This window comes from Odontesthes bonariensis, chromosome 2 (assembly GCF_027942865.1).
Source record: "Odontesthes bonariensis isolate fOdoBon6 chromosome 2, fOdoBon6.hap1, whole genome shotgun sequence".
Classification (NCBI taxonomy): Eukaryota; Metazoa; Chordata; class Actinopteri; order Atheriniformes; family Atherinopsidae; genus Odontesthes; species Odontesthes bonariensis.
In genome coordinates, this window is record NC_134507.1 from 44809528 (window position 1) to 44827000 (window position 17473).

A 17473-nucleotide genomic window follows, 5' to 3' on the forward strand; every position below is an offset into this window, starting at 1 on the left:
GTCCTCATTTTTGAAGCTATGATGAAGATGGAACTGATCCAGTCTATTCTGATCCAATCCATTATGTAAGGTGACTGTTCGAATTCAAATCCAACCAAGGGGGCAGTTTCTTGGCTCTACTTGGACACACTGGTCTTATGGGGGCTACATTTAAAAGCAGAAGTATCTGTAACAGGTAAAGACCAGCTGAGGTCACACGGAAACTTTATACTGCTTTCACCTCTTTTAGAATTCGAAAAATGTCCACCACAATATCTCAACTGTAGTGACGTAAATGAAAGAAAATACCAGAAATTCTTTGACAGTCACATTCTTATTGAATTAGGATTAAGTCAGTTAGAGATGAATAGTCCCTCCTACACTCAGCATAGGACCACATGGTCCACGGAGGAAGTAATGTGCAAACAGGAGGCAGCTGACGAGGATCCTAAATAAAAAAAAAAAGTACCTCTATCATTGCAAATGTAATGTGAAAACTGCTGCTTAATCTGTTTTCAAAGAAATGATTCAGTCAGTTGATGCTGAAGCCTTGCAAGCAGCTCCTTAAGATAGTAAATTCATACATACACAAGCTGAAAAAATGGGCTGAAAACTCAAAGTTCTAATCAACTGGCCCCAACATACAAAGGTTGTGAAAACACCAAACATCTCCTTATTAATATAGATATCATAAAAAACATGTGGGACTAACATAAGTTAAATGAGAACTTGTGTTCAAGTCGTATCCACTTCCACTGAAGTCCTTCTAATGACACTTCAGAGCAACACAATGCATTCTTCTACCTTCTTAACAGTAAATCCTTACTTTAGGAACCAGATGCTTTGTGCATTGATATGTCGAAGTAGATTGTCAGTCATCCAGGACATGGTAAGAAGATTTACTTCTCTGATTCTGAAGACATTTCACCTCACAGCTGATTCTGTTTCAGGCTTAGAAGCTGTTGTTGAGTCATTGAGGTTGCATTTGTGTCACTTGCCCACACTGGGTGAAAGCCCCAGCATGAAATGTCCTCAAGAACCAAGAAGGAAGTCCAATTGTCTTCTATTCATGCACCGAGGATTAGGTGCACTGATAACTATAAAAGATTCTCACTGAGGCCAATTCTAGTGTGTTTAGTAGATTCTTAAAGCTGTTTTCACCCCTGAACACTGGCGATGTTCAGGAAAAGTTCCAGAAAAGTACATCCCATCAGGATGGGGGGGGGGGGGGGGGGGGGGGGGGGGGCAGAATAACAGGTGATGCAACAATGACTCGGTGGTAACGACAGTTTTCTTCAGAACTTGTTGAGAACAGCAGCTGAGGCTGAAGAAGTGCAGGCTCCACACCAGGGTCTCCTCTGCTGATGTTCCAGATGTTCCAGACTTTAGGGCTTGGTGAAACGTCTCTGCAAGAAGTCCCACTTGATGTTGTGTTTGTTGGTGTTCTCCCATGCCACCACTCCGGATCATCTCTGCAGCATTCCAGGACTCCACGGCCTGTGGAATCAGGACAAACCGGGACAAACGCCTCCTCCAGGTGGCCCACATGACAACACAAAAACCCCGGAAGTTTGTCTGTGTTCTGAGCTGGGACTGGATGGTGGGATCATGGCTGTACATTTTACGTTGGGTTTGAAGATTAAATGCGCTGCTCTCTGTGTTTCTAATGGGTCCTCCTCTTCTTTTAGGTCATAGGCCAGTCATCACCAGACTCAGAAGCCTCTTCCTGTTGGCTTGCTTTCTCTTTTTTACACATGAGATGAGGTGGAGAAACACAGTTTCAGGGTGTATGGGTTGGATCCATCTGAAATTGCACAAGCACACTTATTGGCTGACTGAAACACAAGATGTGCCCAGGCTGTTACAGAAATAAAGGTTCAGAAAATGCACATATTCATTTAGTGTAATAGAACACTGTGCCCGGAAGCAGAATGAGTAAAATGTTTTTATGCGCAGTAGTTTTCCCCGCAGTAAACATCACAAAGCTGTAAAGCTGAAAAGGGAAAATACACAGAACAGGAAACACTACTTGTCTTACTCCAACTTGCTTCCTGAAACATGGTTTTGAGTTTTGAACACCAAATAGCAGTTATTTCCACAGTAACACTCATCTGCCAATTGATTTTGAAAAAAGCAGAGCCATAGCAAATATTTTCAAAATGACAAAATGAAACAGCAACAATGTAACAGAACTACACCGTTTACAGTCTTGAAGCCTTGATTTCTTTGACATAAAAAGCTGATTCTTTGTTACTTTGCATAGATGCTAACTTTTCTGACAGTTAATGATCATCATCATCATCAGCATCCAACGACAGGCAGACCACCATGTGCCCACCACAGTGACTGACATGTACAATGGGAGTGTGACTTTCCTTCGCTGCTTAGAGTAGTAAAATTAAATTTACTTTCAACGGAAGCACAGCGAGTTAACATGAACTTGGATTCCCACTGCACATGGTGAAGCTCTGGAAGTGCACTCTAAGTTAGGACTTTAAGACTTTACGTTATGGCCAGCTGTAGCCACTCAAACATGTATTCCATGTCAGTCAAAAACATTCACTTTGGTTTAAATGCCAGCCATCAATGGTGATTCATTACTTTGCGTGACAACATTAATGTTGTTTCATTTGATTTTGCTATTCAGGACATCACAGGAAGTCTTGATAACTTTCAATCAGGCTTCCGACGTCATCACAGCACTGATTCATTTATGATTTACTGATTCACTAATGCTTCTTCCACTCCCTGCTGCAATGCTTTTATTTTCTGTGACGCACTTTGAATTGTTTTGTACATTAAATGTGCTATATAAATAAATTTGACTTTGACTTTGACAAAGAAACTGACATCCTGTTAGAAAGGAAAGGTGGATAGTGGCTGATAAGTTCTGCAGACTTTAGTGTATAAACTTACTGGGTATCCTAATCTGGTAGTGGTTGAGAACAGTAAGAACCTCCACCGCCTCCGTCTTACTGTTAAACTCCAACAAGCCAGAGATGGTCTTAGAGCAGGCTGAGAGGAAGATGATGGATAATTATCAAATTCATCAGTTAACTCAGAAAGTTAAAGACACTAACAAAGAAAACATTTACTTTAAAAATCAGAAAGGTATATGTGGCATTTCTACTTACGTTTGGCATCAAACATCTTGAATTTGACAAAGCCCGGCACGTCATGCTCTGTACACAACTACAAACACACACAGTCCCAGATGTATAAGAAGCGACAGCAACATCCATCTTCGTCTCTCTTAAGCAAGCAAGTACACATTAAAACTGAGTATTAGCTCTGTAGCTAATATTGGCTCGAAACTACAGTATATATAACTTAATATGGCAGATAATAATGTGTACGTTATAATAATTATTAAGGCATGAATCATTTTCAGATACACAAAACACATGTAGTATAAAAAGAGATAAGAAATATGCCAGTTCCTTACAGCACTGTATCACTAAGTGATTACCACTGTTACCTAACAATAAAATATTGCCTACTTTGAATTCTTATTCATTTTTAGAGCATTTCATTGCTTTTTTCAGGAACTATATTTTGCGCAGTATAAGACTATTGAGCACCCAGCGGTGGCTACATACTTGTTGCAGGAGGCTATGTACATTCCGAGCACCGCTTCTGATCTTATCAATGAGAAGCACGCACTGGTAACTGTGCGGCTGGCGGGGGCAAATGAGAAGGCTACCCACTCTAGCTGGGCAGTATTTCTGCCATCCAACGCTGCGATTCATTGGATCATCTTTGGTATGGTGGTTGCCTGCCTCTCAAAGCAATTGCTCAGCCTATCGTAACTTATAGCCAGCCGAGGCAGTGTCTATTAAAGCGGGTCACCCATTAAAGCATGCTAGTAGTCAGCCTCCTCAGTACTAATTCACATCCAGGACAGCACAGAAATACCACCCAGGTAGAGTGGGTACTTGCTATGTACATATGGCATTATTGTTGTCATTAACTTGTGAGCCTCTTTCTCAGCAGGTAAACCAAGTCCATCACCTGGATTGTTTCTGGTAATCACTGTGAATCACAGTTCCTTCTGCTCCCCGTCTCCAGCGTTCCTTTAATCCTTGGTTTTCCCTGGCTCACACTACATAACCCACAATCCTCTGGTCTGACCCCCGGATTGAGAGTTGGAGTCTCTTCTGTCTCTCAAACTGCTTCAAATCAACTCCCCAGTCTTCCTCTTCACTATTATCAGATACCTCAGTTTCCCCGGCTCCCTGGACCCTCCCTTTGGCTCCCAACACCACCTACCTGTGAAGAAACTTTGCCTTAAAGGGGAACTCCGAGGCATTTGAAGCACATTTCCATTGCTAGAGGTTGTCAAATACTGACAGTAGGACACAGACAGGTGCAAATCTGCGCTCCCTGTGTGGAGATCGCGCTGTTCGCACAGCGTGTCATGCGGGGCTAATACGTGGTGGCTAGGGGCAACTGCTAACCCTTCCACGTAAAACAACAACTTGCACACAGCAGAAACGTCACACCACTTTATAAACCATCCGACAATAAAGTCACAAGCCTTACCATCAAAACCATATGCATGGTTCTCACATTACTGGCATGGGGACGTTACAAAGCAACTTTATAAACAGCATGTCACTTACCGGTTAGTTGTACGCTCGCGCATGTGAAAGCCTAAAAGAGTCGATGGACGATAATCACATATACAAAACAATTATCTTCTCTAGAAAAACTGCGTTCAAGTATTTAAAACATTACAACAATATTACTGGGCATGTATTGTTGTAATGTTTTAAATACTTGAACGCAGTTTTTGCAAGAGAAGATAATTGTTTTGTATATGGGATTATCGTCCATCGACTCTTTTGGGCTTTCACATGCGCGAGCCTACAACTAACCGGTGAGTTACATGCTGTTTATAAAGTTGTTTTGTAACGTCCCCATGCCAGTAATGTAAGAACCATGCATATGGTTTTGATGGTAAGGCTTGTGACTTTATTGTCGGATGGTTTATAAAGTGGTGTGACGTTTCTGCAGTGTGCAAGTTGTTGTTTTACGTGGAAGGTTTAGCTCTTGCCCCTTAGCCACCACGTATTTGGTTAGCATGACAGGCTGCGCAAACAGCGCAATCGCCGCACAGGGAGCGCCGATTTGCACCAGTCTGTGTCCTACTGTCAGTATTTGACAACCTCTAGCAATGGAAATGCGCTTCAAATGCCCCGGAGTTCCCCTTTAACTCTCGCTCCCATGGTCTGTCTGCTCTTGGCTCCTTTTGTGAATTGGTTAGGCCCTAGCCATGACATAAACTACAGACTCCAGATAATATATATACATGAACGAAACCTACAAATAATGGTGCTTCGATATTGACCCATAATACTCTAATAAGACATTGCAATGAGCGACAATAGCCAATAAGCTCCATTTATTTAGCTGTGCACGTTTCCCTGATGGCCCCGCAGTTCTCAGCACAACACCGCCAGGACCTGAACGCTGCTCATTTCCGTCACGACTTCTGTGGCGCGTTGACCTTTCTGGGCCACCGTAGATACAACCTCCTGCGACAAGTATGTAGCCGCCGCCAGTTAGTGGCTCAATAGCCCTTATACGTACAGCACCATAACTAGTGGCCTTTATTCAAGAGCAGCTGGAGAGAGAAAGGGGAAATAAGAGCTGTAAAGTGTCAAGTGTGGGTGTAGAAGGGGAGGACACGGATGCGGACTTACGAAGAAAAGGGTGATTTATTAACAAAAAAACAAAGTACAAAACAAAAGGCGCGGCAAAGCCGGATTCAAAATACTTGACTTAAATAAATACTTGGAAAAACAAAACAAAACACTTAACATGGCATAGATAATAAATACTTAACTTTGATGGAAACGTGGCGTGGAAACATGACGTGGAAACTAACAGCAACAGTAACACTGACATCAACATCAACAACAACAAAGATCCGGCAAACTGAAAGGGGAGGCAGGAAACTAAATAGGGATTGAGTGATTAAGTGAGTGGGTGCAGCTGGTGGGGAATGAACAGGTGAGGGGAATGAACTAATGGCCTGAGTGAGGGAAGTGAAGGGAAAACTAAACATGGACTGAAAAGAAACATAACCTAAACATGAAAACTAAAAACATGAGTCTCTGGGCGTGACAGAGCCCCCCCCTCAAGGGGTGGATCCCAGACATCCCAAAAAAGTCCAAGGGTGGGAGGGAGGGGCTCGAAGCCGGTCGGGGAACCAGAAACGGGCGTGGTACCGGCTTTGGGCAGCAGGAGGCAGTGGTCTGGCGGACGCCCAGACCGCAGACGGCGTAGCCGGAGCAGGCGGTGGTCTGGCGGACGCCCAGACCGCAGACGGCGTAGCCGGAGCAGGCGGTGGTCTGGCGGACGCCCAGACCGCAGACGGCGTAGCCGGAGCAGGCGGTGGTCTGGCGGACGCCCAGACCGCAGACGGCGTAGCCGGAGCAGGCGGTGGTCTGGCGGACGCCCAGACCGCAGACGGCGTAGCCGGAGCAGGCGGTGGTCTGGCGGACGCCCAGACCGCAGACGGCGTAGCCGGAACAGGCGGTGGTCTGGCGGACGCCCAGACCGCAGACGGCGTAGCCGGAACAGGCGGTGGTCTGGCGGACGCCCAGACCGCAGACGGCGTAGCCGGAACAGGCGGTGGTCTGGCGGACGCCCAGACCGCAGACGGCGTAGCCGGAACAGGCGGTGGTCTGGCGGACGCCCAGACCGCAGACGGCGTAGCCGGAACAGGCGGTGGTCTGGCGGACGCCCAGACCGCAGACGGCGTAGCCGGAACAGGCGGTGGTCTGGCGGACGCCCAGACCGCAGACGGCGTAGCAGGAGACGGCGGTGGTCTGGCGGACGCCCAGACTTCCGTCGGCGTGGCGGCAGGAGACGGCGGTGGTCTGGCGGACGCCCAGACTTCCGTCGGCGTGGCGGCAGGAGACGGCGGTGGTCTGGCGGACGCCCAGACTTCCGTCGGCGTGGCAGCAGGAAGCGGTGGTCTGGCGGGCGGCCAGACATCCCGTGGCGTGGCAGCAGGAAGCGGTGGTCTGGCGGGCGGCCAGACATCCCGTGGCGTGGCAGCAGGAAGCGGTGGTCTGGCGGGCGGCCAGACATCCCGTGGCGTGGCAGCAGGAGGCGGTGGTCTGGCGGGCGGCCAGACATCCCGTGGCGTGGCAGCAGGAGGCGGTGGTCTGGCGGGCGGCCAGACATCCCGTGGCGTGGCAGCAGGAGGTGGTGGTCTGGCGGGCGGCCAGACATCCCGTGGCGTGGCAGCAGGAGGCGAAGACCGTCCCCCGGTCGGACGGACCTCCGACGGGGGGGGAGCCCCCCCTTTAAGGGATGGATCCCAGACATCCCCAAAGTCTGGGGGTGGGAGGGAGGGGCTCGAACCGGTGAGTCCATGTCGGGCTCTGCCGCCTTATGGTCAGGCCCGGAGGCCTCTTGGTCGTGGTCAGGCCCTGTGGCCTCTTGGTCAGGCCCTGTGGCCTCTTGGTCAGGCCCTGTGGCCTCTTGGTCAGGCCCTGTGGCCTCTTGGTCAGGCCCTGTGGCCTCTTGGTCGTGGTCAGGCCCTAAAGCCTCTTGGTCGTGGTCAGGCCCTAAAGCCTCTTGGTCAGGCCCTGCGGCCTCTTGGTCAGGCCCTGCGGCCTCGTGGTCAGGCCCTGCGGCCTCGTGGTCAGGCCCTGCGGCCTCGTGGTCAGGCCCTGCGGCCTCGTGGTCAGGCCCTGCGGCCTCGTGGTCAGGCCCTGCGGCCTCGTGGTCGTGGTCAGGCTCTAAAGCCTCTTGGTCAGGCTCTAAAGCCTCGTGGTCAGGCTCTAAAGCCTCTTGGTCAGGCTCTAAAGCCTCGTGGTCAGGCTCTAAAGCCTCGTGGTCAGGCTCTAAAGCCTCGTGGTCAGGCCCTGTGGCCTCTTGGTCTTGGTCAGGCTCTAAAGCCTCGTGGTCAGGCTCTAAAGCCTCGTGGTCAGGCTCTAAAGCCTCGTGGTCAGGCCCTATGGCCTCGTGGTCAGGCCCTATGGCCTCTTGGTCGAGTTCGGAGTCAGGCCCGGAGGCCTCTATAGCTGGGGCCAGCTCAGGAACGGCTGGGGCCAGCTCAGGAACGGCTGGGGCCAGCTCAGGAACGGCTGGGGCCAGCTCAGGAACGGCTGGGGCCAGCTCAGGAACGGCTGGGGCCAGCTCAGGAACGGCTGGGGCCAGCTCAGGAACGGCTGGGGCCAGCTCAGGAACGGCTGGGGCCAGCTCAGGGACGGCTGGGGCCAGCTCAGGAACGGCTGGGGCCAGCTCAGGGACGGCTGGGGCCAGCTCAGGGACGGCTGGGGCCAGCTCTGGGACGGCTGAGTCTCTGGTGACTGTGGCTGAGGAGAAGCTGTACAGCATGGTTACCTCGTGTGGCTCCAAGCCAAAAATGTCCTGGGTAGCTGAGCGCTGCACGCTCATGACCTCCGCCCAGATGTCTGCCACAGCCGGCAAGTGCTGGAGGACCTGCTTCCTCAAAAAGAAGTCCACCAGGTCATCAGCCACGTTCAGCTGCTGCCAGGCGGAGTCGTCCCGTGCCAAGCAGGCCCAGAACCTCCCGACCAGCTTCCAAAAGGTGTCTTCGTCCGCCGCGTCCATTTCTGGCCGGATCTTTCTGTCAGGTTTTGGTGTGGAGTGGAGGACACGGATGCGGACTTACGAAGAAAAGGGTGATTTATTAACAAAAAAACAAAGTATCAACATAATACGCGGCAGAGCCGGAGAAAAACGAAGCTATAACCAAAACAAAAGAACAAGGACATGGCATGGAATAAATACTTAGCTTTGCCGAATATGGCGTGGAAACATGGCGTGGAAACAAACATCAACCTCAACAACAACAAAGATCCGGCAAAACTGAAAGGTGAGGCAGGAAACTAAATAGGGAGTGAGGGTGATTGGGGAGTGAGTGCAGCTGAGGGAAAAAACACAGGTGAAGTGAGTGAACTAATGACCTGAGTGAGGGGGAAAAACAATGACAAAACTGAAAAGCAAAGCCTGGACATGATACGAACATCAAAACTTAACCTAAAATAAAACTCAAGTCCATGGCATGACATAAAGGGTCATGGGCCAGGACTTAAACAGAGCCCACAGCCGCTGCAGAGCCAGCTCAACCAGTTAAGCTACTTAGCGCCCAAACTATGGGGGATTTCATGGATGGAGCATTGTTACGAAAGTTTCCATTTCCATTTGGGATTTTAAAAAATATATTTCTAATTAATCAAGATTTGTTTGAAATTCGAGAAGAATTCCTGATTAATGTTACAATACAGTATTATTATACAGTAGTATGGAGTACTGAAACTGCCATGATCTGAAATAAATAGAAAATTATATGAATTACTAAATAAATAAGCTTGTATGTTATCAAATGCCACTGAAATAAGAATGTATTTTTTGCCAAAATAGTTGAACAGAATGTGAAAAAGATATGTCCTTAAAATGATTTATTTCTTTATCTTATTTTGACTTGATATATGTATTCACTTATCTGTTATTTCCCAGTGCATTTTCTTCCCATATTTATTTCCCCAGCAGCATCTATTTCCATGTTTTTTCTTTTTACATTTCTGCCTCATTATGCAAATGAGGGGGCGGTCTTTCCAAGTCTGTCACGAGCTCAGCTGCTAAGCTATTGGATGATTACTGGGACTGTTCCTTAAACCGGAAGTGCCAAAATGCTACTTACAGTACCGAAGCAATCTTTGGTGTGGTGTGCTGGGGACGTAGCGTCAGAAAGATGGACACGAACACACAAACAGATTGGACAGACTGATCAGACGTGGCTGGGATGGAGCTGGAGGGGGGCACTCCGACACTACAGGTGTACGTGTCACGTTACTTCACTTTAGTTTTTATTGTTGAATGCTACTTTTTGCTTTTATTGATGCAAATGCTGTCCACAAATTCCCTTTAGGATCAGTAAAGTATTTATCTTTCTATCTAATCAATCTAATTAACACAAGCTTAAATGAATGCAGTTTAAAATTAAAGCACAAAAATACATCTATTTAACATTCTATTAAATCATTTTAGCATACATTTTGGTTCCTTGTTTCAGTAGCGTTTATCATTCTATAAACTTAGCTATTTAGCAATTTATATATCTATTTCAGACCATGACAGTTTCAGCTCTCCATACTCCAAAAGTCTGAGACAACAAGGGATGATGGGTCTTTTTCAGCATTTATTTCATCTCATAAAAGCTATTTCAAGATATTTCAACAAGAAATGATCTCTGAGTAAAAATGTACATAAATTAGGAATATTTAAGTATTTGGTATGCCTCCATTCATCCACAGATTTGTGCAACACCTCCCAAACAATGACACTGCAGCATGATCTGACAATGTTCCAAACAGGTTGTTGTGATGACAGGAATGCTCGGCTTTCCTCATCTTTAGGTGTCCCTGAATCAGCAGACCAGCGATCAGATAGCTGTAGAAGGATGTCAATGAGGCTCAGCAATCCTTGGCCTTCTTTGGTTCCTTTCAGACTATGAGATGGGTTTCAGCTCATTATCATGCCACAGTATGGAACTGTCTGGTCAATGTTGCAAACAAAAGGAGGGATGTTCATCCAGAATGAAGTGGCTTCCTACTATAGTCAGAGATAAGTGACTTTGATGCAGGGGTTGCATCTAGAGTCGGTAAATGCCACCAGACTTGATGTTCAACTTCCCAGAAACGATGATTTTAAAAAATGATTATATATAATATATTTGAGAGAGATAGAGGTTGACATGAGTATTAACTATGAAATTCATGACTATATATATTCCATGTCCAAGGTACTTTCATTGCATTATAGAATAACACTTTACAGCAAAAAGCCAAATAATTATCCAACAGAAATCCCCCACCTTAAGTAAGTGATCCTGAGATATGCAGGGAGGAACGTTGTAGTAGTGCAGCACTGCAGATGGAGGCTGGATGATGTTTTTGGAGGCTTGTCCAGCACTGCTAAAACGGTTGTTCCTGGTCATGGCAAAGTCCTTATAGCTGCTGCTCCCGTCTTCTAACTCAAACACCTGACTGGGGATCACTGCCCGCTGCTTAGACACACTGCACACAACAGAACATCCGAGTTTCTGTCTCATTACATTTATACAAGGCAAACATGCTCAACAGAAAGAGTTTAAAACATAAATGGCTTTGGTTGCAGTGACACTTTAATTATAAAGTCAATCTGGCCAAGATTAAACGTAGTCTATGGTCATGGTCCTCAGTTGGAAAATGGTAGATAGTCTATATTGGGTTGGGAATGAAAAACTGCCTCAAGTGTAGGAGTTTCAATATTTTGGCGTCCTGTTCATGAGTGGGGGTAGAAAGAGGAGGGATATTAACAGGTGGATTCAGGCAGTGTCTGCAGTGATTAAGAGACTGTGATGGTCTTTCAATGTGATGAGAGCTGAACTAAAAGGTGAAGTCTCTTGATCAACACTCATCTATGAGCTGTGGGTAGTGACAGAAAGAATTAGATCACAAATACAGGTGGGCAAAAGTAGCTTTCTGAAGAGTGGCTGGGCTCACTGCTTAGCACCGCCTTAGCACTGTCACAAAATATCATCTTGCATTCTGAAACTTGTGAGCTACTGTATACCTTTCTCACATTTTAAATAAAAAAAATTTAAGAAATTGAAATACCTAGAATAATAAAATTCCTCTGAACAACATCACTTTGTCTGAGATTTAACCGCTGTGCGTATAGGGGTTTGCACTTACCAGACATTGAGCCTTTTGCCAAACAACTTGATGCTGTTGAGGTGTGTGATTGCTCTGTCCACAGCATACTCATCTCCCATTTCAACCAGCGCTGTACCAGGTACACTTTTCATAAACTTTACCTACACACACACAAAAACATAACAGCTGTCTTATCAAAGGGATGCACACTTTAAAAGTGTAAATGTATTCATTTGAATGAATTTGATTTAATTGGATTAAACCATTTCTTCTTTATTTCGGTTAAGAACTGACACGGAATTAACAGCACTCATCATTTCTTTCCATTTCTTTGCTTAAGCAGGTCCTGTAATTCCACTGCTGACACTGCTAAAAATGACAGATTTCAATCTCTAAAGTTGTTCTTTTTTAGCGCCTTCATTCCATTCTCATGACTGAACCTTTCCTGGCACAGGAGCCTTTTATGGTATTATTTTGGGCGTGGTTTGCAAATTTACTATCCTCGTGCAATACGCACGGGTGGCATTCATCATTCACGCAGGTCGTTTACACACTTTTCCGAAGTTAAGAGCGTTTGTTGAATCGTGTGAGACCTTCGTACGAAAAAAGTGAGAGAAATTTAGTATAAAAATACAAAAATATTCTTGCATGAGTCCCAATGATTATTATCACAAAGTTTGTTTAAATTTCAATCAAGCAGCAACAAAAACATTCACAATAGTAACGTTTCACTTTATAAACAGAATGAACAGCAAAAATATTTCAGACTCAATTTAAGTATGAATATATATACACCTACCTTCTCAATGTTGCCATAGAGGCAGAAGAGGTTGAATATACGGGTGCAGTTCATCTTGGATGGGTGGAGACCACCAACCATGGCTACAGAACTAGGGGCATAGCCAGAATATGAAGAGGATGACTGGGGTAGAGGGTAGGACACCATGTCTGGAACATCCACGAGGCTGAGCTTGTACCTGCTATTGCTGGGCAGAGGCAGCAGGGGGCAGGCTAGACAGCATGACACACAGCAGGAGACTCAATTAACTCAAGTTGACTGAATTCAGTACCTCAGAAGAAAAGATGTCCAAGTGTTCTTATTGTTTGAAATGAGGGGGGTGAACCCCTCCCTATTAGGACATATTATAACCGTTATTATACATGCATTGTAAATGGTTTTAATAACTCAAACAGAATCTGAACCCGTCTGCTTGGTAGAGTGGTGGTTAGCCCTGTCGCCTCACACCAAGAGGGTTCCTAGTTTGAATAAGGGGGGGCATATTATGTTCTACTAGAATTAAAAAAAGAACAACAAAGAAATGAATAATTTGGAGGGAATAAATGGATCAGGAGAGAAACCCAGACACCCCCCTTCCCAGTAACGCTGGCATCCTAACCAGATGCCCCCTCCCCAGATTCCCCCCCTGCCCAGTAACGCCCTGCCCAGTAACGCTGGCATCCTAACCAGATGCCCCCTCCCCAGATTCCCCCCCTGCCCAGTAACGCCCTGCCCAGTAACGCCCTGCCCAGTAACGCTGTCATCCTAACCAGATGCCCCCCCCCGCACAGTAACGCTGTCATCCTAACCAGATGCCCCCCCCGCCCAGTAACGCTGTCATCCTAACCAGATGCCCCCCCCCTGCACAGTAACGCTGGTATCCTAACCAGATGCCCCCCCTGTCGTTTCTCTCCACAGTGTCAGGGTTTGGCAAATTGAGACGAAGGAGGAGGACCAAGATGGAGCCAGAAGGAAACTTAAAGGGGTTTATTATAAATATAAATGAAAATCACAGCAACAGCTGGAGAACCACAAAACTAAACTAGAAAAACAGCAACACCTAAAGAAGAAACAAAAACCAGACAGTACATTATGCAGAAGCAGGACCAAGACTGACGGGGAAAAACCAAAGACTGAGGCTACGTGCCCACGACAACGCTCTGAAGCATCAACGCAGATGTCCGTTTTTTTCCTCCACAATTTATCTGCGTTCTCACGAGCGTCTTGGGGTGGATATCTGTCTACCCATGGGAACAGGGAAAACGTATAAAACTCATAGTTTGCCGATGTAGTATGCACGCCCCGGACGTAGGTGGCAGTAGCAACAATACCTTTGGTATTGTTATATGAGTTATATTGTTATATATTAATAAATATGAGAAATGCCTGTTTTGTGGCTACTTCCTCCGCGTCAGTTGGAAGAAAATGGCGAAGCGCGGCGGCAACAACAGTACGCCTTCAAACTTTGTTTGGACAGATGATGAGGTCCAGTTGCTCCAACACGACACTGAACTACAAAGCCAGGAAGGCAGTGGATAATGTGGATTGGGAGAGTGTCCAAAATAAATATAGTGAGATATATGAGTCGTTCATGGAGAACTACCCACTTAACGTGTGCAAAAAACGCACTTCTGCGTTTTGAACTGTTCCTACGGCGACGAGAGGTTGGATCGTTTTCAAGATCTCCACTCTGGAGGGCGTTTGCGTTTTCTCCGTTTTGAACTCCTAAAAACGCCGTCGCCGTGTGCAAGATAGGCACATCTGTCGAAATGTTCTGCGTTTATCTGTCGTTACCGTTGTCGTGGGCACGTAGCCTGAAAGGAACTGGGAGACTAAATACTGTGGGGAGAGTGATCAGTGAATGGGTACAGCTGAGGATGGTTGATACAGGTGAAGGGAGTGGAGCTGACGACCGGCAGGAGGGAACTGAGGACAGGTGAGGAAATGGGAAGGCTGGACTAATAGGAAAACTAAACAGACAAAGCAGAAAAACACACAAAAATAACACGGATCATGACACACAGAGGCCTTGTGCACGCGCAGGATGGTGATTGGACCAAAGAGGAATTTCAAAGCAATCTTTTGGTTTCCTTAGCTGGGCTACTTTTTTTAAATTGGCTCTGTATGAATTGGACTAATTTGGATTTTAATTCATTGGATTTGATTGGATTACAGTGGACTGGTTTCTAATTGGCTTGGATTGTATTTAAGATGACATTTGTTGCAATTTAGTTCTATATAAATAAAGCTGAATTGAATTGAACTGAAAAAAGACATGGGGGGTATTCCTAGAAAGTAGCTAAAGTAAGCCAGGCTATAGCCGGTAAGCGTCGCTTGAACTAGCGCCATCTCCAAATTAAGCCTCAAGTCGTTCCCCGAAGCCATTCCAGCTGCATCTCTGTGAGGCTAATCCAAGCGAGGCTTACATAGCCTAGCTCAGTGCGAGTGCACGAGCAACGTAAGAAGCCCTGACGAGTGGATGGTGGAAAAACCGAGATCTGTGTGAAAATGAGAGCGAGAAGCGCTGTTATTTTTTCGGCAGCTGAACAAATAATGCTGATGGAGCTGTATGAGGATTTTAAAAGTGTCATCACCAGAAATGGTAATACAGCTGCGATCAAAAAAGCAAAGAAACGGCATGGCTAACAACTGCAGACAGACTAAACGCGTAAGTTATGAAAGTTTCATACCATTGTCAATTGTTAGACATTTATTTTACTGTCCTCATGTATTTATGCTCTCCTCTTTGTGTTATAATGTGTTTACATAAAGCATGCTGAATTGTCTCTGTATGAGATGTACACCACAAATATACTGACCCTGCTCACTTTATTAATAACCCAATAATCGACACGCATCATCATACTGTAGTGACTATATTATCCTGTGTGTGACCCACATATTAATTTTTCACTGTTACATCTCAACAGGAGCAATCTTAACAGCCAAAAGCGTACCTGGCAGCAGGTGAAGGTAAAGTACAGGAACATATTTCCGAGTGGTAAGTAGCCTTTGAAGAAATGTGTTTGTCCAATAAAGAGAGCACCAAACTAGACATGGAATACAAGAAACTGAAAATAAAAAAGATCAAGCTGGAGATTATGAAACTGGAGAGGGATGTTAGTATAAATTCAGATAAAGGAGAATTTTGTGTTGTGAACTGTATTTAATTCTGTTTTCTCTCCACAGCTTGAGAAACATGTAATAATAATTAAACAATTCAACACAACTTGAACTCAAACCTGTCATTATTGTACGGTTCATGCAACGTGTTAGAAATGTGTTTTTTACATTTATATTCACAGTGGGGTGCCATGACCTAACGTGTGGAAAGTTATAAATCATCTCTGTCCATTTAGCGAGCATTAAAGAGAAACAAATAAAATCATTTAAATTAATTTAAAAACAAGCAACAGTCCAGATAAATTAAAAGATAGCGTGCAGATTTCATGCATAGACACATGAGAACAGAAATGTTTTTAACCTGGATTTAAAAATGTCTACATTTGGTGAAAGTTTAATCTCCACTGGCAGTTTGTTCCACTTGTTTGCAGCATAACAGCTAAATGCTGCTTCTCCATGTTTAGTCTGGACTCTGGACTGGACCAGCTGAGTCCTTGGATCTCAGAGCTCTGCTGGCTGATTTTTCTGAATTATTGTCTGTTATTTCGACTGATTTTAACCATTTTATCTTGACCGGGGATTTTAACATTCACATGGATAATATGACGGATGGTACTGCCAAAGAATTTTCTTCTGTGCTGGACATGTTTGGTTTGTGGCAACCTGTAACAGAACCAACCCACCTTCGAGGTCACATTCTGGACCTGCTCATTTCTAAAGGTGTTGATATTTCTTCTGTTGTTGTTACTGATTTGGCCTTGTCTGACCATTTTTGTATTTTATTTGATTTACATATTACTCAGAATGTTCAAACAACCAGCTTCTCAGTTAAGAAGAGGTATATCAATGAGAAAACAAGTGCTCAGTTTAGGGAGGCCATAGTTATGTTACCAACAATCAGCGCAGAGTCGGTTGAAGGAATGCTGGATCATTTTAACTTGAACATTTTTAATGTAATGGAAGCTGTTGCAACGATAAGAATCAAGAGCACCTTGATCAAACAGAAAACCCCATGGAGAAACACCACTACGGTCAAAAACCTGAAAAGAGAATGCAGGAAAGCTGAACGTAAATGGAGGAAAAAAAAGCTTCAGATTCACTATGAGCTGTATAAAGAAAGCCTGCGTAGTTATAACAATGTGCTGTGCAAGGCCAGACAGCTGCATTTATCTGAAATGATTAATAAGAATGTCAACAATTCTCGAACTCTGTTTGCTATGGTTGAAAAACTCACAAATCCTCCTAAACAGTCAAACCCAGACCTCCTCTCCACTGAGAAATGCAACGAATTTGCCCACTTTTTTAGCCAAAAAATCAAAACAATTAGACAAAATATTAACGCAACACAGAAAAACAAGAAAACTAATCTGTGTCTAAAACCTAGAAATAACTCTGACGTTATGTCACAATTTAATATTGTTGATTTAAAAATCCTAGAGGAAACAGTTCGGCAGCTGAAATCAACAACTTGTTCTCTGGACATAATACCATCCGACTTTTTAAAAACTGTTTTTACCTCAGTAGAAAGTGATCTCCTACGAATAGTTAACAGCTCACTGGCATCAGGCATTTTTCCCAAGTCACTGAAGACAGCTGCCATTAAGCCACTCCTAAAGAAGAGAACTCTAGACGCCTCTATGATGAACAACTACAGACCTGTGTCTAATCTCTCTTTTATATCCAAGATTATTGAGAAAGTTGTATTTAACCAGCTCAACGACTTTCTGAATGAAAGTGGAAGTCTTGATAAGTTTCAATCAGGCTTCAGACGTCATCACAGCACTGAAACAGCTCTGGTCAAAGTGTTAAACGACATCAGGTTGAATACTGATTCTGCTAATGTTTCAGTCCTGGTTCTGTTGGACCTCAGCGCTGCGTTTGATACTGTAGATCACAGAATCCTGTTGCA

General features: G+C 45.1%; 1 protein-coding gene across 1 annotated transcript in view; it reads right to left on the reverse strand.

Moving 5' to 3' along the window:
• Positions 1-1214: 1214 nt before the first annotated feature.
• The window catches only part of LOC142398289 (heterogeneous nuclear ribonucleoprotein L-like), an 84196-nt gene continuing 67937 nt past the window's right edge, over positions 1215-17473 (reverse strand). Inside the window, exons 9-14 of the mRNA XM_075482252.1 lie at positions 12463-12674; positions 11703-11824; positions 10841-11042; positions 3114-3171; positions 2896-2994; positions 1215-1783 (exon numbers count right to left, since the gene is read on the reverse strand). Coding sequence (XP_075338367.1) covers positions 1728-1783; positions 2896-2994; positions 3114-3171; positions 10841-11042; positions 11703-11824; positions 12463-12674 — 749 coding nt within the window. The 3' untranslated portion in view covers positions 1215-1727. The remainder of the gene's footprint in view (positions 1784-2895; positions 2995-3113; positions 3172-10840; positions 11043-11702; positions 11825-12462; positions 12675-17473) is intronic.